Source organism: Myotis yumanensis, unplaced genomic scaffold, assembly GCF_028538775.1.
Source record: "Myotis yumanensis isolate MYYU_CA2020_CCGP unplaced genomic scaffold, mMyoYum1.0.hap1 SCAF_9, whole genome shotgun sequence".
Classification (NCBI taxonomy): domain Eukaryota; kingdom Metazoa; phylum Chordata; class Mammalia; order Chiroptera; family Vespertilionidae; genus Myotis; species Myotis yumanensis.
In genome coordinates, this window is record NW_027223760.1 from 77,737,336 (window position 1) to 77,757,826 (window position 20,491).

The 20,491-nt window shown below is 43.7% G+C and overlaps 1 protein-coding gene across 2 annotated transcripts in view; it reads left to right on the forward strand.

Annotated features, from left to right (window-relative positions):
• AVL9 (AVL9 cell migration associated) overlaps positions 1-20,491 on the forward strand; it is a 42,233-nt gene that overhangs the window by 16,355 nt on the left and 5,387 nt on the right. For both annotated transcript variants that reach the window (XM_070424754.1, XM_070424755.1), the window contains 10 exons: positions 575-641; positions 2,260-2,300; positions 3,457-3,495; positions 5,500-5,569; positions 5,875-6,410; positions 11,636-11,770; positions 13,024-13,243; positions 15,048-15,165; positions 17,924-17,977; positions 18,435-18,523. In XM_070424754.1, coding sequence (XP_070280855.1) covers positions 575-641; positions 2,260-2,300; positions 3,457-3,495; positions 5,500-5,569; positions 5,875-6,410; positions 11,636-11,770; positions 13,024-13,243; positions 15,048-15,165; positions 17,924-17,977; positions 18,435-18,523 — 1,369 coding nt within the window. The remainder of the gene's footprint in view (positions 1-574; positions 642-2,259; positions 2,301-3,456; positions 3,496-5,499; positions 5,570-5,874; positions 6,411-11,635; positions 11,771-13,023; positions 13,244-15,047; positions 15,166-17,923; positions 17,978-18,434; positions 18,524-20,491) is intronic.

Below are 20,491 nucleotides of genomic sequence, written 5' to 3' on the forward strand. Positions count from 1 at the left end.
TCATTGAAATGGAGAGCATGTTTTCCGCAAGGCTGCCATGAATAGGTAGAACATGGGTCTCTCGTGGATTCTCGTGAGACTAGGACAGTTAGGTATTTATCAGGGAAGTAGGGGCAATTTATCCAGGAGTCCTTAGCACCATGTGAATGAATCAAGGTCTAAAATGTAGAGGCAGGGATGGAAAGAGCAAGGCAAGTCTTCAGAGAGACCTGGATTGTTTCTAAATTTAGGGCCTGTCCCTAGCCAGTTTGGCTCTGTGAATAGAGCATCGGTCTGCAGACTGAAGGGTCCGGGTTCAATTGCCGTCAAGGGCATATTCCCCGGTTGCAGGCTCGATCCTCAGTAGGGGGCATGCTGGAGGCAGCTGATCAATGATTCTCTGTCATCATTGATGTTTCTATCTCTCTTCCGCTCCCTTCCTCTCTGAAATCAATAAAAATATATTTAAAAATAAAAAGAAATACATTTAGGGCCTGGCAAAACAAACGGCCTCAACTAAAGAACCAGTTTCTTCCTGATCATCATAGTTCTAATTCAGTGCCCAAAATGTCTAAACGGAATCTGTGTTTTATAGGAACTCTATGAACATATGAACAGCTCCTTGGGAGGAACGTCGTTGGAGGGGTCCCAAGTGTATCTGGGTGAGTAGCTTTTGACAAGTGGGAAGAAACACCCGCACTTCTTTTCGTTTGGGGCACCGAGTTAGTTGCATGTGAAACTTCATGATCAGAATTACATTTCTGTATGGATCTAAACTCTTCAACGTTTGATGCTGCTGCTTCCTTACACATCTTCTTAGCCACTATTTATATTGGCAAAGGTTATAACCGGATTTTTTTTTTTTTTTTACTTTTTTAAAATTGTTGACACTATTTCAGCTGTCCCCATTTTCCCCACCTTTCTCCACCTCGCCCAGCCCCCACCCCCCTTCCCTCTGGCCATGGCCACACCGTTGTCTGTGTCCAGGGGCTATGCATGTATGTTCTTTGGCTAATCCCTTCACCTTCTTTCATCCAGTCCCTCATTCCCCCTCCCCTCTGACAGCTGTCAGTCTGTTCCATGTATCCATGACTCTGGATCTATTTTATTCATCAGTTTATTTTGTTCATTAGTATAACATACCTGTACCATATTTGCAACTGTTATTGTTTAAGGAAATTTCTGCTTTTCAGGATAACAATGGAAGTTTTTTTCTTTTCCTTACATTACTGCTGACCAGGTCAATTCCATGGTGTAACAGAGAGGGAAGGCAAGAGAGAGATCTGCTTAGCACTTTTCTATTTTAAGGTTTTCCAACTTGGGGGTTTGTGTAATTTGCACTATTTGACAACCCAGAATCTGCACTAGTGTCCATGGTACTCAGTGGGCACTCAGTAAATATCCTTTTCATGATTAAAACAAAAGTGATTTATGCCCACTCAATTCCTATTTCAGCATGAAGTCACCAAACAGTTCAGTTTTGTAATCCTGTGTGCTGCAAAAGCTGGTTACAAAATTCCTATTCTGAGAACATATTTCTCTCTAGATTATTTTCTCTTGTCCTCTGACAAATGATCAGAGAAGACTGTGACTCAGAAATAATAGCCTATGGAGTATAGTGAGCAAAAAAGCACGTTTAAATGATTGATTCCACCTTAGTACCAGCTTCATGCTCTCTAAGCTTGTCATTTGTAAGACGTTTGTTTGTAGAATGGGAGAAAGTGTTAGAGCTACACTGTCCATAGCAGTGGCCACTAGTGACGGGACTATTTACATTTAACTTCTTTTTTTAAAAAAATTGATTTGAGAGAGACAGCGAGAGAAACATTGACTTGTTGTTCCAATTATTTATGTATTCATTGGTTGGTTCTTGTATGTGCCCTGACTGGGGATCATACCTGAGCATCCGGCCAGGGCATGACTAGTATTTACATTTATATTAGACTTAATACAAATTAAATAAAATTAAAAAGGTTAGTTTGTTAGTCCCACTTGGCACATTTCAAGGGCTCCTTGGCCACTGGATTGGGCAACCCAGATTTAGGATACTGCCATCACTGCAGACAGTTCTACCTTTTCATCATTGCAGTGCTGTGTTTGACTGTTAGTAATGTGATAAATTCTGAGTACATGTATACGCGATCAAATACTGTATAATATTTTAATACTTGCATATTCCTACTTTCTTTTTTCACCTGACTTTCCTTTGAGGAGAAAAAAAACTTTTTCAACAAACACAGCAGGGTGTAGTTACAGGTTCCTTTTCTGTTACCTTTGTAGGTCTGTCTCCTCGGGATCTTGTGCTTCATTTTCGACACAAGGTATGTATTTAACTTCTGTCCTAAAAGTGTGTTCATTTAACTGGGCAGATTCCATGTGCTACACGGTCAAATGCAGATTGTGGCATAACCACATCTCAGCTCTTCTAAGACATGTCTCGTGATGACACAGAGCCAAAAGTGCTGGTAGTGCTTGTATGAGAGAAATTTCTAAATGTATACAAATACTGTCAGTGATATAGGATAGAGTACTTTTTTCCATTGTCTTTGTAATTTCAGGTACCACGAAGTTAGAGTGGGAAGACACATGTTTTAATCTTGCAGAATATTTTATTTGTTGCCTTACAAGTGAAACATTTTCCAGTAGAATATCTATATGTATTACTTCTGATCTTAGTACTGAAGCATGTGTTGACTAGGGCCTGCACACGTTGATTATTTAACAAGCATTTACTTAGTATCTGTTGGGTGAATGCTCTGGACATATCTATAATAATAAAAAGGTAATATGCTAATTAGACCGGATGTCTTCCAGACATCATTCCAGATGTCCTTCCCGACGAAGCCGGGGTCCCGGGTGCCTGCTGGCGGCCGGAGGAGGGAAGCCTGGGTTGGGTTCCAGGTGCCATAGGGAAGCTGATGTTGGCAGCCGGAGGAAAAGAAGGCCTACTCTTTTTTTTTTTTTTTTAATATATTTTATTGACTTTTTACAGAGAGGAAGGGAGAGGAATAGAGAGTTAGAAACATCGATGAGAGAGAAACATCCATCAGCTGCCTCCTGCACACCCCCCACTGGGGATGTGCCCACAACCAAGGTACATGCCCTTGACTGGAATCGAACCTGGGATCCTAAGAAGGCCTACTCTTGCACACATTTTTGTGCATCGGGCCTCTAGTTCAGAAATAAATGAGTAGTTCCCACCCTTTTAGGAGCTTGCAATATTTCAAGCAAAAATGGCACAACTCCTTCAAAACACAATTTGTTAGAGATTTAAGTGGTTTTCACACTTTTTAGAGGACACAGATAATATTTAATTTCTTAGTATAAATTCATGATTTTCAATGTAATTTTTAAAGCACTGTAATTATCTTAATATTATTAATTAAATGATATATGATATCTTTGCAGACAGGAAAAGGCAAATAAATAATAGGCTTGCATTCCTTATTTTAAAGCAGTATTTCTTTTTTTGTTTAGGTCTTAATTCTGTTTAAATTAATTCTTCTTGAAAAAAAGGTGAGATTTGGCGGGATGGAATATTTAACATTTATTGGCATTTCTTAAATACTATATACAATTAAAACTAATAATAAAGTATAAACTAATGTTTTTGCCTATCAAATTATGGTGAGCTGAAGCCCATATTCTTTTTTATTTTATTTTATTTATTTATTCTCCACATCTTCATCAATACTTGTCATTTTCTGGGTTTTGATAGTAACCATCCTAGTAGGTGAGGCAGGATCTCCTGGTTTTGAGTTGCATTCCCAAATGATTAGTGAGATGGAGCACCTGTTCAGGTGCTTGTCAGCCATTTGTATATTTTTCTTGGAGAAATGTCCGTTCAAGTCCGTAGCCTCTTTTTTAATCAGGTTGTTTATTTTTTGTTGTCGAGTTACAGGTTTCAGACTTTTTTATTGCAACCCATAATTTTAAAAAAAATGTTTTACATGGCAACCTGGAGCACACATGGATATATGTATCTGAAACAAAAGTTTTGCAAAATAATACTTAGCCTAGTTACATGCAGTGACATTTATGATAAGATAAACTTTATCTAATGTGGCAAATCACCCTACATTCTTTATATCAATTTAATAGAATAAGGACATCCTTTTTAATGCAAGATTTACTTTCTTGCTTGCAAGCTACTCCTCAAAGAAGACCAGTGTGTAAGGAGAACACAGTGGTGGGCGCTATGCTTTGTGAGATAGCACTTTAGTGTCACTAAATGATGTAACTGTTTAAAAGAGAAAAAACTCACCTAAGCAAATCTTTGCTTGTTTCTTTTTCAACTAATTTAATTATTACCAGTGTTTCAATGCAATAGCTAACTGAATCCTGTTTCAGATTTTTTTCTCAATTTTTATTCTAAAAAACGTCAAGCCTACAGAAAAGTTGATAGAATAATAATATAGTGAACACTTTTACACTCTTCATCTGTATCTACCAGTTGTTAACATTTTGTCACTTTTGCATTATTGCTTTATATATGTTCGTTTCCCCCCCAAATCATAATAATTTTAAAGTCATTTGTAGATATCATGATGCTTTATCCCTGAATACTTGAGGATATATCTCTTAAGAATTAAGGGTATATACCTACATAACCAAAATACCATTTTTTAAGTTGAAGAAATTTAACATTAATACAATCAACAATACCTAATATCAAAGTCCATTTTTAAATTTCCACATATGTCATAATAATGTCCTATAAACTGGTTTTTAAAAATATATATTTTATTGATTTTTTACAGAGAGGAAGGGAGAGGGATAGAGAGTTAGAAACATTGATGAGAGAGAAACATCAATCAGCTGCCTCCTGCACACCCCCTACTGGGGATGTGCCCACAACCAAGGTTCATGCCCTTGACTGGAATCGAACCTGGGACCCTTCAGTCCGCAGACTGATGCTCTATCCACTAAGCCGAACAGGTCAGGGCTGGGTTGTTTTTTTTTTAAATCTGAGGACAAAAGTGGTGGTGTGTCTTCAGGGTACCACTTCAAGGGGCCCATAACTGTACTATTTAAATCTTGATTGTTGAAAGTATTACATATGTTTCCTTTCTTGCCCCCATTGACCCCTTCTAGCCCACCCCCGCTCCCACCCCAGGCCTTCACCACACTATTGTCTGTGTCCATGGGTTATGCATATGTGCATACAAGGCCTTTGGTTGATCTCTTCCCACCCACCTCCTGTACTATTATTGATGATGTGAAGTTTGATTGTTTGATTGCCAGATTTCTTCATAGTCAGGTACTTGGTTTTCCCTTTACAATTAATAGATTACCTATGGGATGATGAATTTGAATCTCTGTGAATATCCTGTTGCCCAGCAACCCTTGCCAATAGTTTAAATGTCCACTGGTAATTTTTACCTGGTGATTTTCTAATTCTGTCATTAATTAGCTGTTATTCTTCTGTAAAGAAGAGTTTTGTCCTCTCTCCCTCTTTTATTTTTAAGTATCATTGTGGACTCTGATGTTCTAATTTGATTGTCATTGAATCCATTTCAGGTTCTCTTTTATATTTCTCCAGTGAATAAATTGGTGGGTGCCCTGATGACTGTGTTATCCCTTTTTCCAGGTAAGAGGGTAACAGTATCTATTCTTTCTGTTGTTTGGCTTGTGCTGGAACTTTCAGTGGTAAAAGTGTTGAAGGATAAACTCATCAGGGTTAATATACATTTTTGTACAGCAATTGGAGCAGTAGTTTTTGGCAGTAGTTTTTTTTGTGTTGTCTGACATTTTCATTATTTTTATTGGAATGTATGCAAGCGTAGCTTTTAACATTTTTATAGGAGATTTCTGCTGCTTAGAATAGAATACACAACTCTTACTTTCTTCCTCCTCATTATAAACTAAGCTGTCCTCCCATCTTTTATGTTCTAGGCATGATCGAACATGGCCTCAGGGACTGTTCGCAGTACAAGCCTCGAAAGAGCATGTCTGAGGATGCTGGGCTTCAGGAAAACAACCCCCCTGCAGATGACTTTGTGTCTGTGTCTGCTCCTAACATTGCATATGCCAACTCGGCAACTGTCAAGAAAATCCCGACAGGAAACCACGGTGGAGATGCTGCCATCACAACGGAAGAACCTTTGTTCCCAGTAGAAGACAGCAGCAAAGGGCAGGGACTCGGTGAGACCAGTCCGTATTTGAAACCTCCTTCTCGTCCATCTCCAGAGTCTTCAGAAAGTGACTGGGAGACCTTGGATCCTAGTGTCTTAGAGGAACCCACCTTGAAAGAAAGGGACCAGGTGGGGTCAGAACAGACAAACTCATTTCCCAGGGAGTCGGTGCCCTCAGACAGTGCTCCAATTACTGTACAACCTCAGGCTAATATGGGCCAGGTGGTCCTGCTCCCAGGGCTAATTTCCGGTTTGGAAGAGGACCAGTATGGCATGCCCCTGGCCATCTTCACAAAGGTAACGTGTAATGTCCTTAAAGACCGACAGCGTCCTTTCAGAATTTAGCTTTTCGTGTTGCACGCATTTTCAGATCTGAAAATTTTCCTTGAAAACTAAAACACATACCAAGTGTGTACTGTGGTGGCATCTGTGACTATAGTTGAAAGACTAAAGGGAATTAATTCAGGCAGTTTTGACTGGAAAGAATTTGGAATCTTAGTAAATGTGAGGTCAGCCATCACTGAGTGGGGTCTGCTTTTAATCATTCAGGTTTATCTGTGAAAAAAAGGTGAATGGAGAAACTCTAGACAGTCTTTTAAAAAAATATTTTTATTGATTTCAGAGAGGGAGAGAGAGAGAGAGAGAGAAACATCAATGATGAGAGAGAATCATTGATCAGCTGCCTCCTACACTCCCCCTACTGGGGATTGAGCCCGCAACCCAGGCATGTGCCCTTGACCGGAACCCTTCAGTCTGCAGGCCGATGCTCTATCACTGAGCTAAACCAGCTAGGGCTAGACCAGCCGTGGGCAAACTACGGCCCGCGGGTCGGATCCGGCCCGTTTGAAATGAATAAAACTAAAAAAAAAAAAAAAAAAAGACCGTACCCTTTTATGTAGTGATGTTTACTTTGAATTTATATTAGTTCACACAAACACTCCATCCATGCTTTTGTTCCAGCCCTCTGGTCCAGTTTAAGAACCCATTGTGGCCCTCAAGTCAAAAAGTTTGCCCACCCCTGGGGTAGACAGTCTTGATTACACTTAATGAATATATATCAAATACTACAATTCCAAAAGCTGTGATCTTATAAGAAAAAACTGCATAGATGGCTAACTTAAACATTAGTACACCTCACAGATTTAGTGTTTTGGTTAACTTGCCCATAAAATTATGTTTTAACTTTTTATGAAAAACCATTCAAAATGTATTTTTAATTTTTTATTTATTTATTTTTGCAATTTTTTAAATAACTTAAACATGACATAGGGATTAATAAGAAAAAAACAAACAAACTTGTAGGCACAGACAACAGTATGGCGATTACCAGAGGAAAAGGGGGGGTGGGGGGAAGTAGAAGAGAGTAAAAGGGGGATAAATGGTGAGGGAAGGAGACTAGACTTTGAACACACAAGTCTGTAGAAGATGTATTATATAGAGTTGTGCACTTGAAACCTATGTCATTTTATTAACCAATGTCACCCCAATAAATCCAATAAACATTTTTTTTTAAAGTAAAACTTTATATATATAAAAGCCTAAGTGACCGAACGACCGGTCGGCTGTTAGCTATGACTGACGCGCACTGACCACCAGGGGGCAGACGCCCAATGCACAGGCATGGAAACATGGAAGAGACTGATGAATCTCAGAGGGAAGGGGGGAGGGTGGGAAGAGATTAACCAAAGATCTTATATGCATACTAGAGGCCTGGTGCACGAAATTCGTGCACGGGTAGGGTCCCTAGGCCAGGCTGGCTATCAGGGCCAATTGGGGCCTTCCGGGTGCCAGCCAGAGCCTCCCTTCATTCTGTGCCGCCCCCTGGTGGTCAGCACACGTCATAGCAAGCGATTGAACTCCTGGTCTCCCGGTCGGTCGAACTCCTGAGAGGGCACTTTGCATATTAGGCTTTTATATACATAGACTAGAGGCCCAGTGCACTGATTCGTGCACTGCTGGGGTCCCTTGGCCTGACCTGTGGGGATTGGGCCGAAACCAGCAGTCCAACATCCCCCGAGGGGTCCTGGATTGCCATGCACTGGGCCTCTAATATAATAATAGTAATAATAATAAGACTTTCTACGCTCTTCCACATCAATTTTGGGATCAACTTAAGTTCCCCCTCATCCAGGTTGGCATTTTGATAGGATAGGGATTACCTTTAAACGCTAGATGAATCTTGGGGAGAACGGGCAGCCCTGCAATAAAGAAGCTCTTGGTTGGTGAATGTGCTTATCATCCCTGCCCAGAGGCCAGATGAGGAGTGGCGGTTGGCCCTGATCAGCTGTAGCCCTTTCCAGGCGCAGGAGGGAGGGAAGGCGCCCTGCGTTTCTGCTGCTCTTAGCAGATCAGCTCTCAATGGTTCTACCAGGCCTGCCAAGCTCAGCGGGTGTGTGTGGTGGGGGGCGGGCGTGGGGGTTGGACTTGTTTTTTAATTATGGTAAAAAACATGACATTTACCTCTCTACCATTCTTAGTGTGCGGTTCGGTAGTGTGAAGTTATATTCACACTGTTATGCTATAGATCTCCAGAGCTTTGTCACCTTGCAAAACTGAAAGTCTATACCCACTACGCACCAACTCCCCATTCTCTCCTCACCCCAGCCCCTGGCGACCCCCCTTCTTTCTGTTTCTATGAACTTGACCACTTTAAATACCTTATGAGTGGAATCATAGCGAATTTATCTTTTTGTGACTGCATCCTTTTAAGGCTGAGTCATACTGCATTGTAAGTACACACCACGTTTTATTTACCCACCATCCTTCGGTGGGCATTGGGGTTGCTTTCATGCTGTGGCTTTGTGAATAATGCTGCTGTGAACATGGGTATGCAAGCAACTTTTCATTTTTCTTTTTACCATTATATACGGCAGCTCCAGCTAAAGTACCCTAGGAAAATGGAAAACGGGGGTGGGCTTGGGTATAGAGGCTGCTTTATGTGAAAGGACCCAAGTTCTTGCTGCCACTGTGTGTTAAAGGCTGTTAAGAGGTTTAGGCTCATTTGATCATCGTTTTTGTTTTGTTTTTTAAAGTGATGATAGCAAAATGTGAAAGCTATTTTCAACTAGTGTTTTAAATAATCTTATAAATCTGTGATACTTTTACATGGTTCAATATTCAGATGGTTCCACAGCATCTGCAATAAGTCTCCCTGTCATTCCATCGTCCCCTGCTACTCACCTGCCTCTCCACAGGCAGCCACATCCTCAGTGCCTTCTTTTTTTTTTTTTTTTTTTTTAATATATTTTATTGAATTTTTACAGAGAGGAAGGGAGAGAGACAGAGAGTTAGAAACATCGATGAGAGAGAAACATCAATCAACTGCCTCCTGCACATCTCCCACTGGGGATGTGCCGGCAACCCAGGTACATGCCCTTGACCGGAATCGAACCCAGGACCCTTGAGTCCGCAGGCCGACGCTCTATCCACTGAGCCAAACCGGTTTCGGCCTCAGTGCCTTCTGACTCGTTTCAGGGGTGTGTCATGCGTAAACAAATGCAGAGGTCTTTTTCCTTCCCTTTTTACACAAATAGGAGCAGACTAGCCCTATTTTTATGCCCCTTATTTATTTATTTTTTTTACAAACTATTCATTGGAGATGAACTTCATCGCTCCTAATCATTGCAGGGTGTGTTTCATGGCACAGATGAATGTTTATTCAGTTCCCTGTTCATGAATAGTGAGGGTTCCAATCTTTTGTTGTAATAAACAATGATGCAATAACGAACTTTCTTACAAATCTCCCACATGAGCAGGTGTATCTGTAGAGTAAATTACAAGAAGTGTGATGCTGGGTCAGAGTATGAATATGTATTTTTTTGGTGGTGGGGTTTTTTTGTTCTTTTTTTCTTATTTACTTTGAATATGTATTTTTAAGGGATGTATTTTTCCCCATTCTTAAAAAGCTTTGAACTGTGGATTTTTTAAAAACATACTTTTGAGTTTTCATGATTTTAGAGACTTAGCCAAGATTCCATTGTTGAGATAGACTTTTCTGTTCTTACAGCATAAATTATGAATGTAATACTATGAGCAATTAAATTCTCTTATTACTGTTTTGCGGTATAAATCTCTTGTAAGAACTGGCCGTTCTGAGGGTGCCTTTAGCAAGGATTCTCAGTGCTAGTTGGGGGAGTGAGTATTCTGTTTGAAAGTCCATTCACTACTGTAATATTTATGTTTAGCAACAGGGAGCTGGGGGCGAGGGGAGTCTTGTTTTCAAACACCTGTCACACAGAGTGGAGCGTGAACCCCGAGCCCTGGCCGGCTCTCTGGACTGTTCCCGCAGGAGGAGCAGGGTCCTTTCAGCCTTCAGTCACGAGAGGGCGTGGGTACAAGCCCCGTGCTGAGTATCTCTAATGCATAGACGTGGATTTCCTTTTGCTGCTCTTAGTTAGCATTTTATCAGGCAGAGGAAGAGACTGTCAAGACTAAGAATAAAACCAGGTTACTAGACCCATATTCCGACTTTTGGAAGTCTCTCCAACATCACCTGTGAGGTCCAAGGCGCACCCTAGCTGCGGTGCAGAACAGGCAGCAGCAAAAGGCACAGAGAGCTCCTGCCCTCACAGTCTCATCTTGTGACGTAAACAACACAGCATCCAGGGAACAGGTCTGTGTTTTTAGAAAAGTGATGGGAAGTTTAAAAATAATTAAATAAAACTGTCACAGAACTTGAGATTGAAAACAAGTCCAGGGTTTCCACAAGCCCGCCTCCCTGGCTTCATCCACAAATCGTGCCACCTGTTGACAACCCAGCTCCATGTCGAATCTTTCGGCAGAAATCCCATGTCCTCCTCCGGAGCGTCAGTCCAGTGTTAACACCCTCACTGCCCGGAGATAACACTGCTTTTTGTACACTTACCTGCCTGCTGTGGTTTGGCAATTCAACTGTAACTTTCAGGGCAGTGAAATTTTCAAATACAATTCCAATGGAAATTAATTAATACTCAAGTACTGCCAAGTGTCATTTTGGCTTTCAGCATGTAGGAGCAAATATCTTGAAATATTTTTGCATAATTTTTAACAAGAGGGAAGACACTAAAACAGGATGGTGAGGGCTGTGTGCTTCTCATATTCATGCATCAGAGACTTTGTGCAGAGGCAGGGGTAAAATGGTACTAGACGAGCTAACAGCTTTCTGCTGAACAACAGACTTGTGAATGGGCTTCATATTTCAGTTCCTAAGTGAAAAAGTGCCTTTTGCTGCTGCATGTTCTGCACCGCAGCTAGGGTGCGCCTTGTTAGTTACTGTGAAGCCTTTTAAGTTGAACCGAGAACAAAGTGATCGAAGGGAGACAGCCTTCCTGTCGGATGGCCTTGCCGAGGTCCACCGTCCGTGCAGTCACAGCCCGAGGGTGCCGGGAACATGACTGCAGGGAGCCCAGGATGGGCAGCGTTCGGGGTGGCGAGGCGGTGGGAGAAAACCGGCAGCTTCTTTTCCTCCCCTCGGCTCCCTGGGCTGGCAGGGGAGGTGATGCTTCCGGGCCCTTCTGACGCTGTGTTACTCTTGTGATCCTCAGGGTTACCTGTGTCTGCCTTACATGGCCTTGCAGCAGCACCACCTTCTCTCGGATGTCACCGTGCGGGGGTTTGTGGCTGGAGCTACTAACATCCTTTTCCGACAACAGAAGCACCTCAGTGACGCCATCGTGGAAGTAGGTGTCTGTCTGAGTGTCCTCGGCGCTGCTGGGCCCTGGGGTCCTTTCTGATTTGGAATGAGGAGGGCAGAGTCATAACTAATAACGGCGCTAGCTGCTCCCTGCGCCGGGCATTCTGAGCGCCTCAGGCATACTAACTGACCTAACTCGCATGACCACCCACGTGGTACATCCTGTTACTGTTATACCTGTGGGAGCAAAGGGCCAGAGAGATCAAACAGCAAGAACAGTGGGGGAGCCAGGACCCCAAACCCCGGCAGCCTGGTCCTACTACAGTCTTACAATTAAAATGTGCATATTGTTTAAATGATGTAAATACTTCTAGCCTGTGTAATGTGCTTCTGAGGTCAAGAGCAAGGAGCTAGAGGTAACTGTTGGACATTTTATCAGTATAGAAGAAGTTAAATCATTTGTTCAACTTTACAGTTGAAGTCATTTAAATGGGGGGGGGGGGGGGGGATTAAGCCATCTTAAGGTTTTTAGAAAGTACCAAAACATGCTTCCTGGGAAGATGTTTATAATATATAAATGAAGAACTGGAGTCCAAAGCTTTAGGTATTATGAGTTTGAGGAAGAAAAACATACACAGACCACCCAAAGGTGGAAGGATACAGGTGGGAGCACCACGGAGCTGTTGAGGCAGCGTTAGTAACATTCAGTTCCTGAAGTTGGTTGATAAAAATATTCCAGAGTATCTGTGCACTCAAAGAAAAAAATTAGAAATTCCCCTTAATTGCACTCATTTCTGATTGTGCAAGAAAGGTGACTCACACTTCCCCAAATAGTACAATCAACATGAATTCCTTTTATAATTCAAAATTAAATACTTATGCCTCTGTTTTCTGAAAATAGAAAACGAGTACTTTTTAAGTAGAGAAAGAAAAATGCTTGTGTGAAAGCCCGTCTCTTTCTTAGATTCACCTTTTGAGAATGCTGTTACTGGTATTTTTTATTGCCGGCTCCAACTTCCCAGTGGTTGCTTTTTTTTTTTTTAACATACTTTTTATTGATTTCAGAGAGGAAGGGAGAGATAGAAACATCAGTGATGAGAGAGAATCACTGATCAGCTGCCTCCTGCACGCCCCACACTGGGGATCGAGCCTGCAACCCCGGCATGTGCCCGGACCAGGAATCCCACCCGGACCTCCTGGTGCATAGGTGATGCTCAACCACTGAGCCACCCCAGCCGGACCAGTGGTCGCTTGGGAACCGCGTGAGCGCCGCGCTGACTTGTGCCTGGTGCCCTGCAGGTGGAAGAGGCGCTGATCCAGGTCCAGGACCCCGAGCTGAGGAAGCTGCTCAGCCCCACCACGGCCGACCTCAGGTTCGCCGACTACCTGGTGAAGCACGTGACCGAGAACCGCGACGACGTCTTCCTGGACGGCACGGGCTGGGAGGGGGGCGACGAGTGGATCCGAGCGCAGTTCGCGGTCTACATCCACGCGCTGCTGGCCGCCACGCTGCAGCTAGGTGAGGGCGCCGCCGCTTCCCCGCTGTCACATCCTAACGTCTATTATGTGCGAAATACATCTCATTGCAGCAAAGGGGCCGGGAAACACCCAATCACTCCTGTTGTAAAACCGACCTCATGCCCCGTAGGGAAGAGAAAAAGGTATAAAGAGACCGCGGGAAGCCCCGGTAATGAGCTCTCTACCGTGGGCACCGGTAGGTGGTCGGTAGATTTTGTTGTCATTGTTGTTCAAAGTGTTGAGCTTTTGTTTTGCCTCTTCCCCCCCCATTGTCTCTACCACTGCTTTTGTTTTTTATTGTGAAATACACATAAGCTAATGTACTAGCTTAACCATGTCTGAGTGTATTCTACGGTGGCACTGAGGACATTCACATCGTCACGTCAGCAAAGTTTTTACCAAATCGGCCACCAGCACCGCCACCACCACCACCACCGCCACCGCCACCGCCGCCGCCACCACCACCGCCACCGCCTAAGTTCGCTCCTCAGTGTGTGTGGGGTTTACACCCAGGCTCCCAGTGTCCTTCACTGGAAAGGAAGCTTCGGAGCAAGTTCTTATTTGTTAGCGGGATGTTTTTAAACGTCCGCCTCTTCTACAAACGCAGCAGCTGAGACGCCCAAATCCAGGCCTGTAACCCAGGATCATGCAGGAATCTAGTCAGAAAAACCCAGTCCCCCACCCGTCATTTACCTTAAAAACATTTGCTCAGGGAGCTGCAAGAACTGACGGATAGGAGCCGGCTTGCTTTTTTTTAGGGAGGCGGGGGTGGCACATTTCATATGTGCAGGGATCTGTGTTGAGCTCTTTACACCTACCAACCCACGTCATCCTCACAGCAGGCCTGGGGGCACACACCTTGTCATCCTCACTTTACAGAAAGGTGATTTCATCAGCTCGCTCACCCCTGGGAAGAGGCTGAGCAGGTATGTAAAGCCTCGTCGCCCGGCTCAGTCCGTGCTGCTAAAGGACACTCAGCCCAATGCCCTGTTTGGGGAATATGTTCTTAAAAGAACTTCCCGTGCCGCACATGGAACTGTGTGTACCTTTCTCTTCCTTCCCCAGCAACAAACATCACCTTTCACCTTCAAAGCAAGCAACTTGCAATTAAATATGAAGCAATGGCCATTGCAGTCTGTTCTCCAAGCCTTTTCTATCCTTCCAAGTAGAAGAAATGCCTGCATTGAAACTCTCCCATGATACTGATAAAGCCTAAAAGTTTTAAACATTAAATACGAAAATTCCCTTGTTGTATTAAGTATATTGACAGCAAAATGCATGGAAACTCTGGAGTGAGTTTCACCAAATAGCAAGACAGAGTCTAAAGGAGAGAAAATAGTGGCTAAAAGAGCCAATTTGTGCATTCATTGTCATTTTTTTCTTAGGAACAGTGACTTTGTGCCCAGATAAAAGATGCCCTACTTGCCTCCTCCCTATGTAAACATCAGAACATTGGCTCCGTGTCCGGCCTGCCGTTTGTTTAATAAATAACACTGTGCCTCCTGACCTTGGGAAGGAGAACGGGACCGATCTTGGCGTTGTAAGGAGCCTTGGACGGTCTCTGGGCCCGCCCCCTTCTTTTCCAGTTAGGGAAATGGCGTTCTCCATGGCTAAGTGACTTGCCAAAGACCACACAGCCTCTAACAGGACGTTCGGTGCTAGACCTGATTTCCTGACATCTGGTTCACTCCCCCAGAGAGCAGGGGGCCAGAGGGAGTGAAACTGGTCCTTTACCCTTTTTGTTGTTATCTTCACACCCCTGACCGGCTACAGTGCAGCTCAGCTTTCACACATTCACTTGACAGATAATGAAAAGGTGCTCGCGGACTACGGGACGGCCTTCGTGATGGCGTGGAAGAACACTCACAACTACAGGGTCTGGAACAGCAACCGGCACCCAGCACTCGCGGAAATAAATCCGAAGTAAGCACATCCTCCAAGACTCATAGGTAGAGCACAAAACGATTCATTTATTGCCCAGTACAAAGGAACCCTATCCTACCCTGGCCAGTTTTGCTCATTGGTTACAGCGTTGGCCCAAGCACCGAAGGGTTCAATTTCTGGTCACGGGCATGTATCTTGGTTGCAGGCTCCATTCCTGGCCCTAGTCTGGGCGCATGCAGGAGACAACTAATCGATGTTTCTCTCACACTGATGTTTCTCTCTGTCTCTCCCTCTCCTCCCTCCCTTTCCAAACATTCCCCGATCGGGGGTGGGGGAGGGGGGATCCTGCAAACCAGGTACAAACCCTTGACTAGGAATTGAACCCTGGACCTCTTGGTCCAAGGGCTGATGCTCAACCACTGAGCCAAACCAGCCAGGGCTACCACCATGTTATTTGGGAGCGAGGGTTAACTTAGCCAGACTGGGGGTATGATGCTGTCCGCGGTGCTAAAAGGACATTCCCTCTCACACAGAAAATCCAGATGTTTATGTCACAGGAACTTGAGGAGCAACTGCGTGAATGAGGTGGTGGGGCAGGGTTGTGGGGAGCATGTCTGTTACACTTTATATCATTTATCAACAGAAGTGACCAGGGTCAGCACCGATTTGGGTCAATGTAGTCATCATACTGAGCTAGAGCAGAAACCTATATTGCCTTTTGAATGTGATGAAAACAGAATTAAAGGCAAAACCATGTTAATAGCATTAAATGGAAGGGCTAAGAGTTCAGTCTTCCCTCACTGACCACCAGGTCTGTATTCTAAAGAGTGAGGAGGAGAAACAGATGTGAGCTTGTCTGCCGGTGGCATTGCTGTGGCAGTGCTGGTGGGGTGGGGTCTCCTGAGGTCCTCAGCCAGCCTTCGGCCGGCCCTTCCCCTGGGGCACCCTTAACCTGTTCGAATCTTTCACCAGTCGCACATCTGCTGTAATGGCCCTCAACCTGCACCAGCACAGCAGGTTTTATCACAAGTCCACAGAGGCTTAGCTGGAATAGGTTTTTAAAGATTGTAAAACAGTCCTTTTTAAAATGGGTAAATAAATCGAGTTTATTTAGATTGAAGAGAAAGCAGAAGAAGGACCTGAAATATGCATGTAGGGAAATTATGCAGATATGACAGTCAGCAGAGTTTCAACATGTTTCCCAAATTCAACTGTCAGATCTGAATTCTGTGAAAGCCTGTCTTCAACCCCCAGATCGGAGAAGGCAGTCCTCCGACTTCCCCTAATAAGCACCAGGCATGGTTCATCCTAAAACATCGCTTCCCAAGACTGTCCAGAATGATTAAGTCATCTCTCAATGTTTTCAATCTGTGGTTCAGGAATCCAGAAAAAAAGAGAACTTACTAATATGCTGCATATGGACAATAAAGATATTTGCCGCCAGAACCGGTTTGGCTCAGTGGATAGAGCGTCAGCCTGCGGACTCAAGGGTCCCAGGTTCGATTCCGGTCAAGGGCATGTACCTTGGTTGCGGGCACATCCCCAGTGGGGGGGCATGCAGGAGGCAGCTGATCGGTGTTTCTCTCTCATCGATGTTTCTAACTTTCTATCCCTTTACCTTCCTCTTGTAGAAAATCAATAAAACATATTTAAAAAAAAAAAAGAAAGAAATTTGCCATTTGAAAAGCCAAAAATGGCCTTTTGATGTTTATATAATTTGCTGTGGATTTCACTAGGGTCACTTTCTGTGTTAGAGGTTGACAGAGAGGCTCCTGAGTAGGAGATAAGAATTTGGATACTTATTGATGCTTTTTATAGGGATCTTTGGTTATGTTGCCTGATTATTTATATATACACTTTTTGCCTTTTGCATATTTTTAAGACCCGTATTTTGAGCTGCTTTTCTAACAGAAAGTACAGATTTTACTGGTCTGTCTACATCTTTGTCTAACCAATGGGACATGTTTATAAGATGGCCAGAATCAAGGTGCAGTCCATGGCCATGGCCTAAGTCACTGACTCCACCCTGACTGTCCCGGGCAGCTTTTATATATATATATAAAAGCCTAAGTCACCAAACAACCAATCGACTGGTTGCTATGATGCTCACTGACCACCAGGGGACAGACGCTCAATGCACAGGATCGGGCTCCCTCCTATCTGGATCGGGCCTGTGGGGATCAGGCCAAAACCAGCTATTCAACATCCCCTGAGGGGTCCTGGATTGCAAGAGGGCGCAGGCCAGGCCAAGGGACCCCACTGGTGCATGAATCCGTGCACCGGGCCTCTAGTGTATATATATTTATTGATTTCAGAGAGGAAGGAGAGAGGGAGAGAGAAAGAGAGAGAAACATCAGTGATGAGAGAGAATCATTGATTGGCTGCCTCCTGCATGTCCCCTACTGAGGATCAATCCCGTAACCCTGGCATGTGCCCTGGACCGGAATCGAACCCAGGACCCTTCAGTCTGCAGGCCGACACTCTATCCACTGAGCCAAACCGGCTAGGGTTCTGGGAGCTTTTTAAAAAATGATAATGCTTGGGCCCTACCCCAACCAAATAAATAAACGTCGCTAACAACCCTCCCACCCCCAGCCTAGAGAAAACACCTATTTCATGTGGGAGGAAACAAGGTCAGAGGGGCTCCCCTAACTGCAGGCGGGGAGCTGGGGTCCAAGCCCCATGGATGCTACGCCCAGAGGCCTCCCCTGCGAGGCCTACTGCTGCCCCCTGGGTAACTGCTTTGTGGCTCTCCTGGTGGGGCACTCAGGGTCTGAACGGGAGCTTTGTTTTGCAGCCACCCTTTCCAAGGCCAGTACTCGGTGTCCGACATGAAGCTCCGATTCTCACAGTGAGTATTTCGAGAAAAATACCAGGACAGTTCTGACGTCTGAGTCTGTGCCATGTGTGTCGTGGCTAATTGGGAATTGTTTCTCTGCACTTGATAGACGTGGGCTTCAAACAGTAACCAAACACACGCCTAGCAGCCTGCCGCTCAGCAGTGTGTGCGTCTCAGAGCGAAAACACTGCTGTTTCCCGGAGACGGGTGTGAACGGAGCGCAGGAACTGCCGTTTTTATCCTGAAGTCACTGCGGCAAATCCTGTCGGGGGAGTTGGCCATGCATCTGCATGGTTTTTTAGTATTTTACTGAAAATTCACATGCTTCATTACATTAATTGATGGATAACAGATAATAATTTAGCTTCTTTTCTCAGTAATTCTCAGTTGGGGGATGGTGATAGAGTGACGAGTGTGTGAGAGAGGAGGTTTACTTACGTTGTATTTAACACTGCTTTCCTTCACTCAGTTCTGTTCAAAACAGTGAACGCGGCAAAAAAATTGGAAACGCCATGGTCACCACCAGCCGGAATGTTGTCCAGACAGGAAAAGCTGTTGGTAAGGCACACCTTGGCCAGGAACAGGCTGGAATGATAACTCATCGCCTCTGTGCTCTCATATGTTGTTGATAAAGATGTAAACTTGTAGAGGTCTGTGTATCACATAATAATACAAATAATTCCCATAGTCAAATACAGGGGTTCGTTTGTTGTTGGTTTTTTTAAATTTTTGTCTTATTTATTTAAAAACATGTCCTGGCACCAGATAATATCAGAGTTAAGCAAATTTTGCCACATCTGATGGGAGTGTCAGATTTTCTGATGAGTTCAGAAATCCTGCTACCAGGAATCAAGCTTCGGTGGAATTTTCCCCCAGATCTGCCCATAGTCCTTTATAAATAGTAGAGAGGGGCCATCACTATAGACCTTACAAAAATTAAAGGACTTTTGTGAATAACTTTATGCCAATTTTTTGACAACTTAGATGAAATAATACAAATTCTTTTGAAAGACTCAATTGAAATAGTCGTATCGATCAGTGACTCAATAAGAAATAGAAAACTGCCGAAACCGGTTTGGCTCAGTGGATAGAGCGTCGGCCTGCGGACTTAAGGGTCCCGGGTTCGATTCCGGTCAAGGGCATGTACCTGAGTTGCGGGCACATCCCCAGTGGGAGATGTGCAGGAGGCAGCTGATCGATGTTTCTAACTATCTCTCTCCCTTCCTCTCTGTAAAAAATCAATAAAATATATTAAAAAAAAAAAAAAGAAAGAAATAGAAAACCTGGCCCTACCCAGTTTGGCTCAGTGGATAGAACGTCAGCCTGGGAACTGAAGGGTCCCGGGTTCGATTCCAATCAAGGGCACATGCCCTGGTTGCAGGCTCCATCCATGATTCTCTCTCATTATTGATATTTCTATCTTTCTCTCCCTCTCCCTTCTCTGAAATTAATAAAAATATATTTTAAAATGAAAATCTGAATAGCCCTATTACCTATGAAATAAATGGAATTGAATATTAAAAACCTTACTGCAAGGTTTTTAATTTAATTCAGGCCCAGATGGCTTTACCTACAAGTCTTCTCAAACATTTGAGGAAGTATATTGACTTTATACAAACTCTTTCGAAAAGTAGTGGCTGAGGCAATACTCCCTGACTCGTCCAGTGAGGCCAGCACCCTGCTACCAAAGCCAGACGAGGGGTGTGCTGAACACATGCTTCTGCTCCCAGCACTTTTTACGTAAAAGTTTTGAAGATTGTTTCATGTCCATTCTAAAGAAGTTTCTTGTCCCTTCTTTCTTGTATTTCTATCTTTTATTTTTTTATAATTTCAAACTTAAGGAAGTGGTACAACACTGTACAAGGAACTCCTAATGATCTCAGATTCACCAGTTATTTACATTTGCTGTGTCACATCCATATGTAAAAATAGGGCCCATCTCCTTACTTAGCTCCTGAGAGAGGTTGACTAACCCTCATTGAACACAGTTCAGGAGCCCCAGACCTGGGTGATCCCTGTGCAGGGTCCTCATAGCTCTAAGGTCTGAACACCTACTCGTCTAAAACACAAACACAGAGCCCTGGCCGGTCTGGCTCAGTTGGTTGAGCATTGCACATGCCCAGGTTGTGGGCTCAATCCCCAGTAGGGGGTGTGCAGGAAGCAGCCGATCAGTGATTCTCTCTCACTGATGTTTCTCTCTCTCAAATCAATAAAAACATATTTAAAAAAAATAAAAGAAGACAAACATGGAGCACAAAGCCCTCTCCTTAGGTTCATTTTGTTAAAAGGGAACGGAATTAGATACATTAGCATTTTTTTCCATACATTATGCATTTAACTTACTTTTAATTCTCATTTTTTAGTAGAAAAATTCTACCTCAGCGTAGGTTTATGAGTCAATTGTCAATTTTTAGTGATGCTGCAGCTGATGTGTAAATTCTAAGATCAGTTCTCCTCGTCCGCTCCCCCATCTCCATGAATAGTGGGAGTATGTGCTGCAACTTAATAATTTCACTTGAGCGTCAA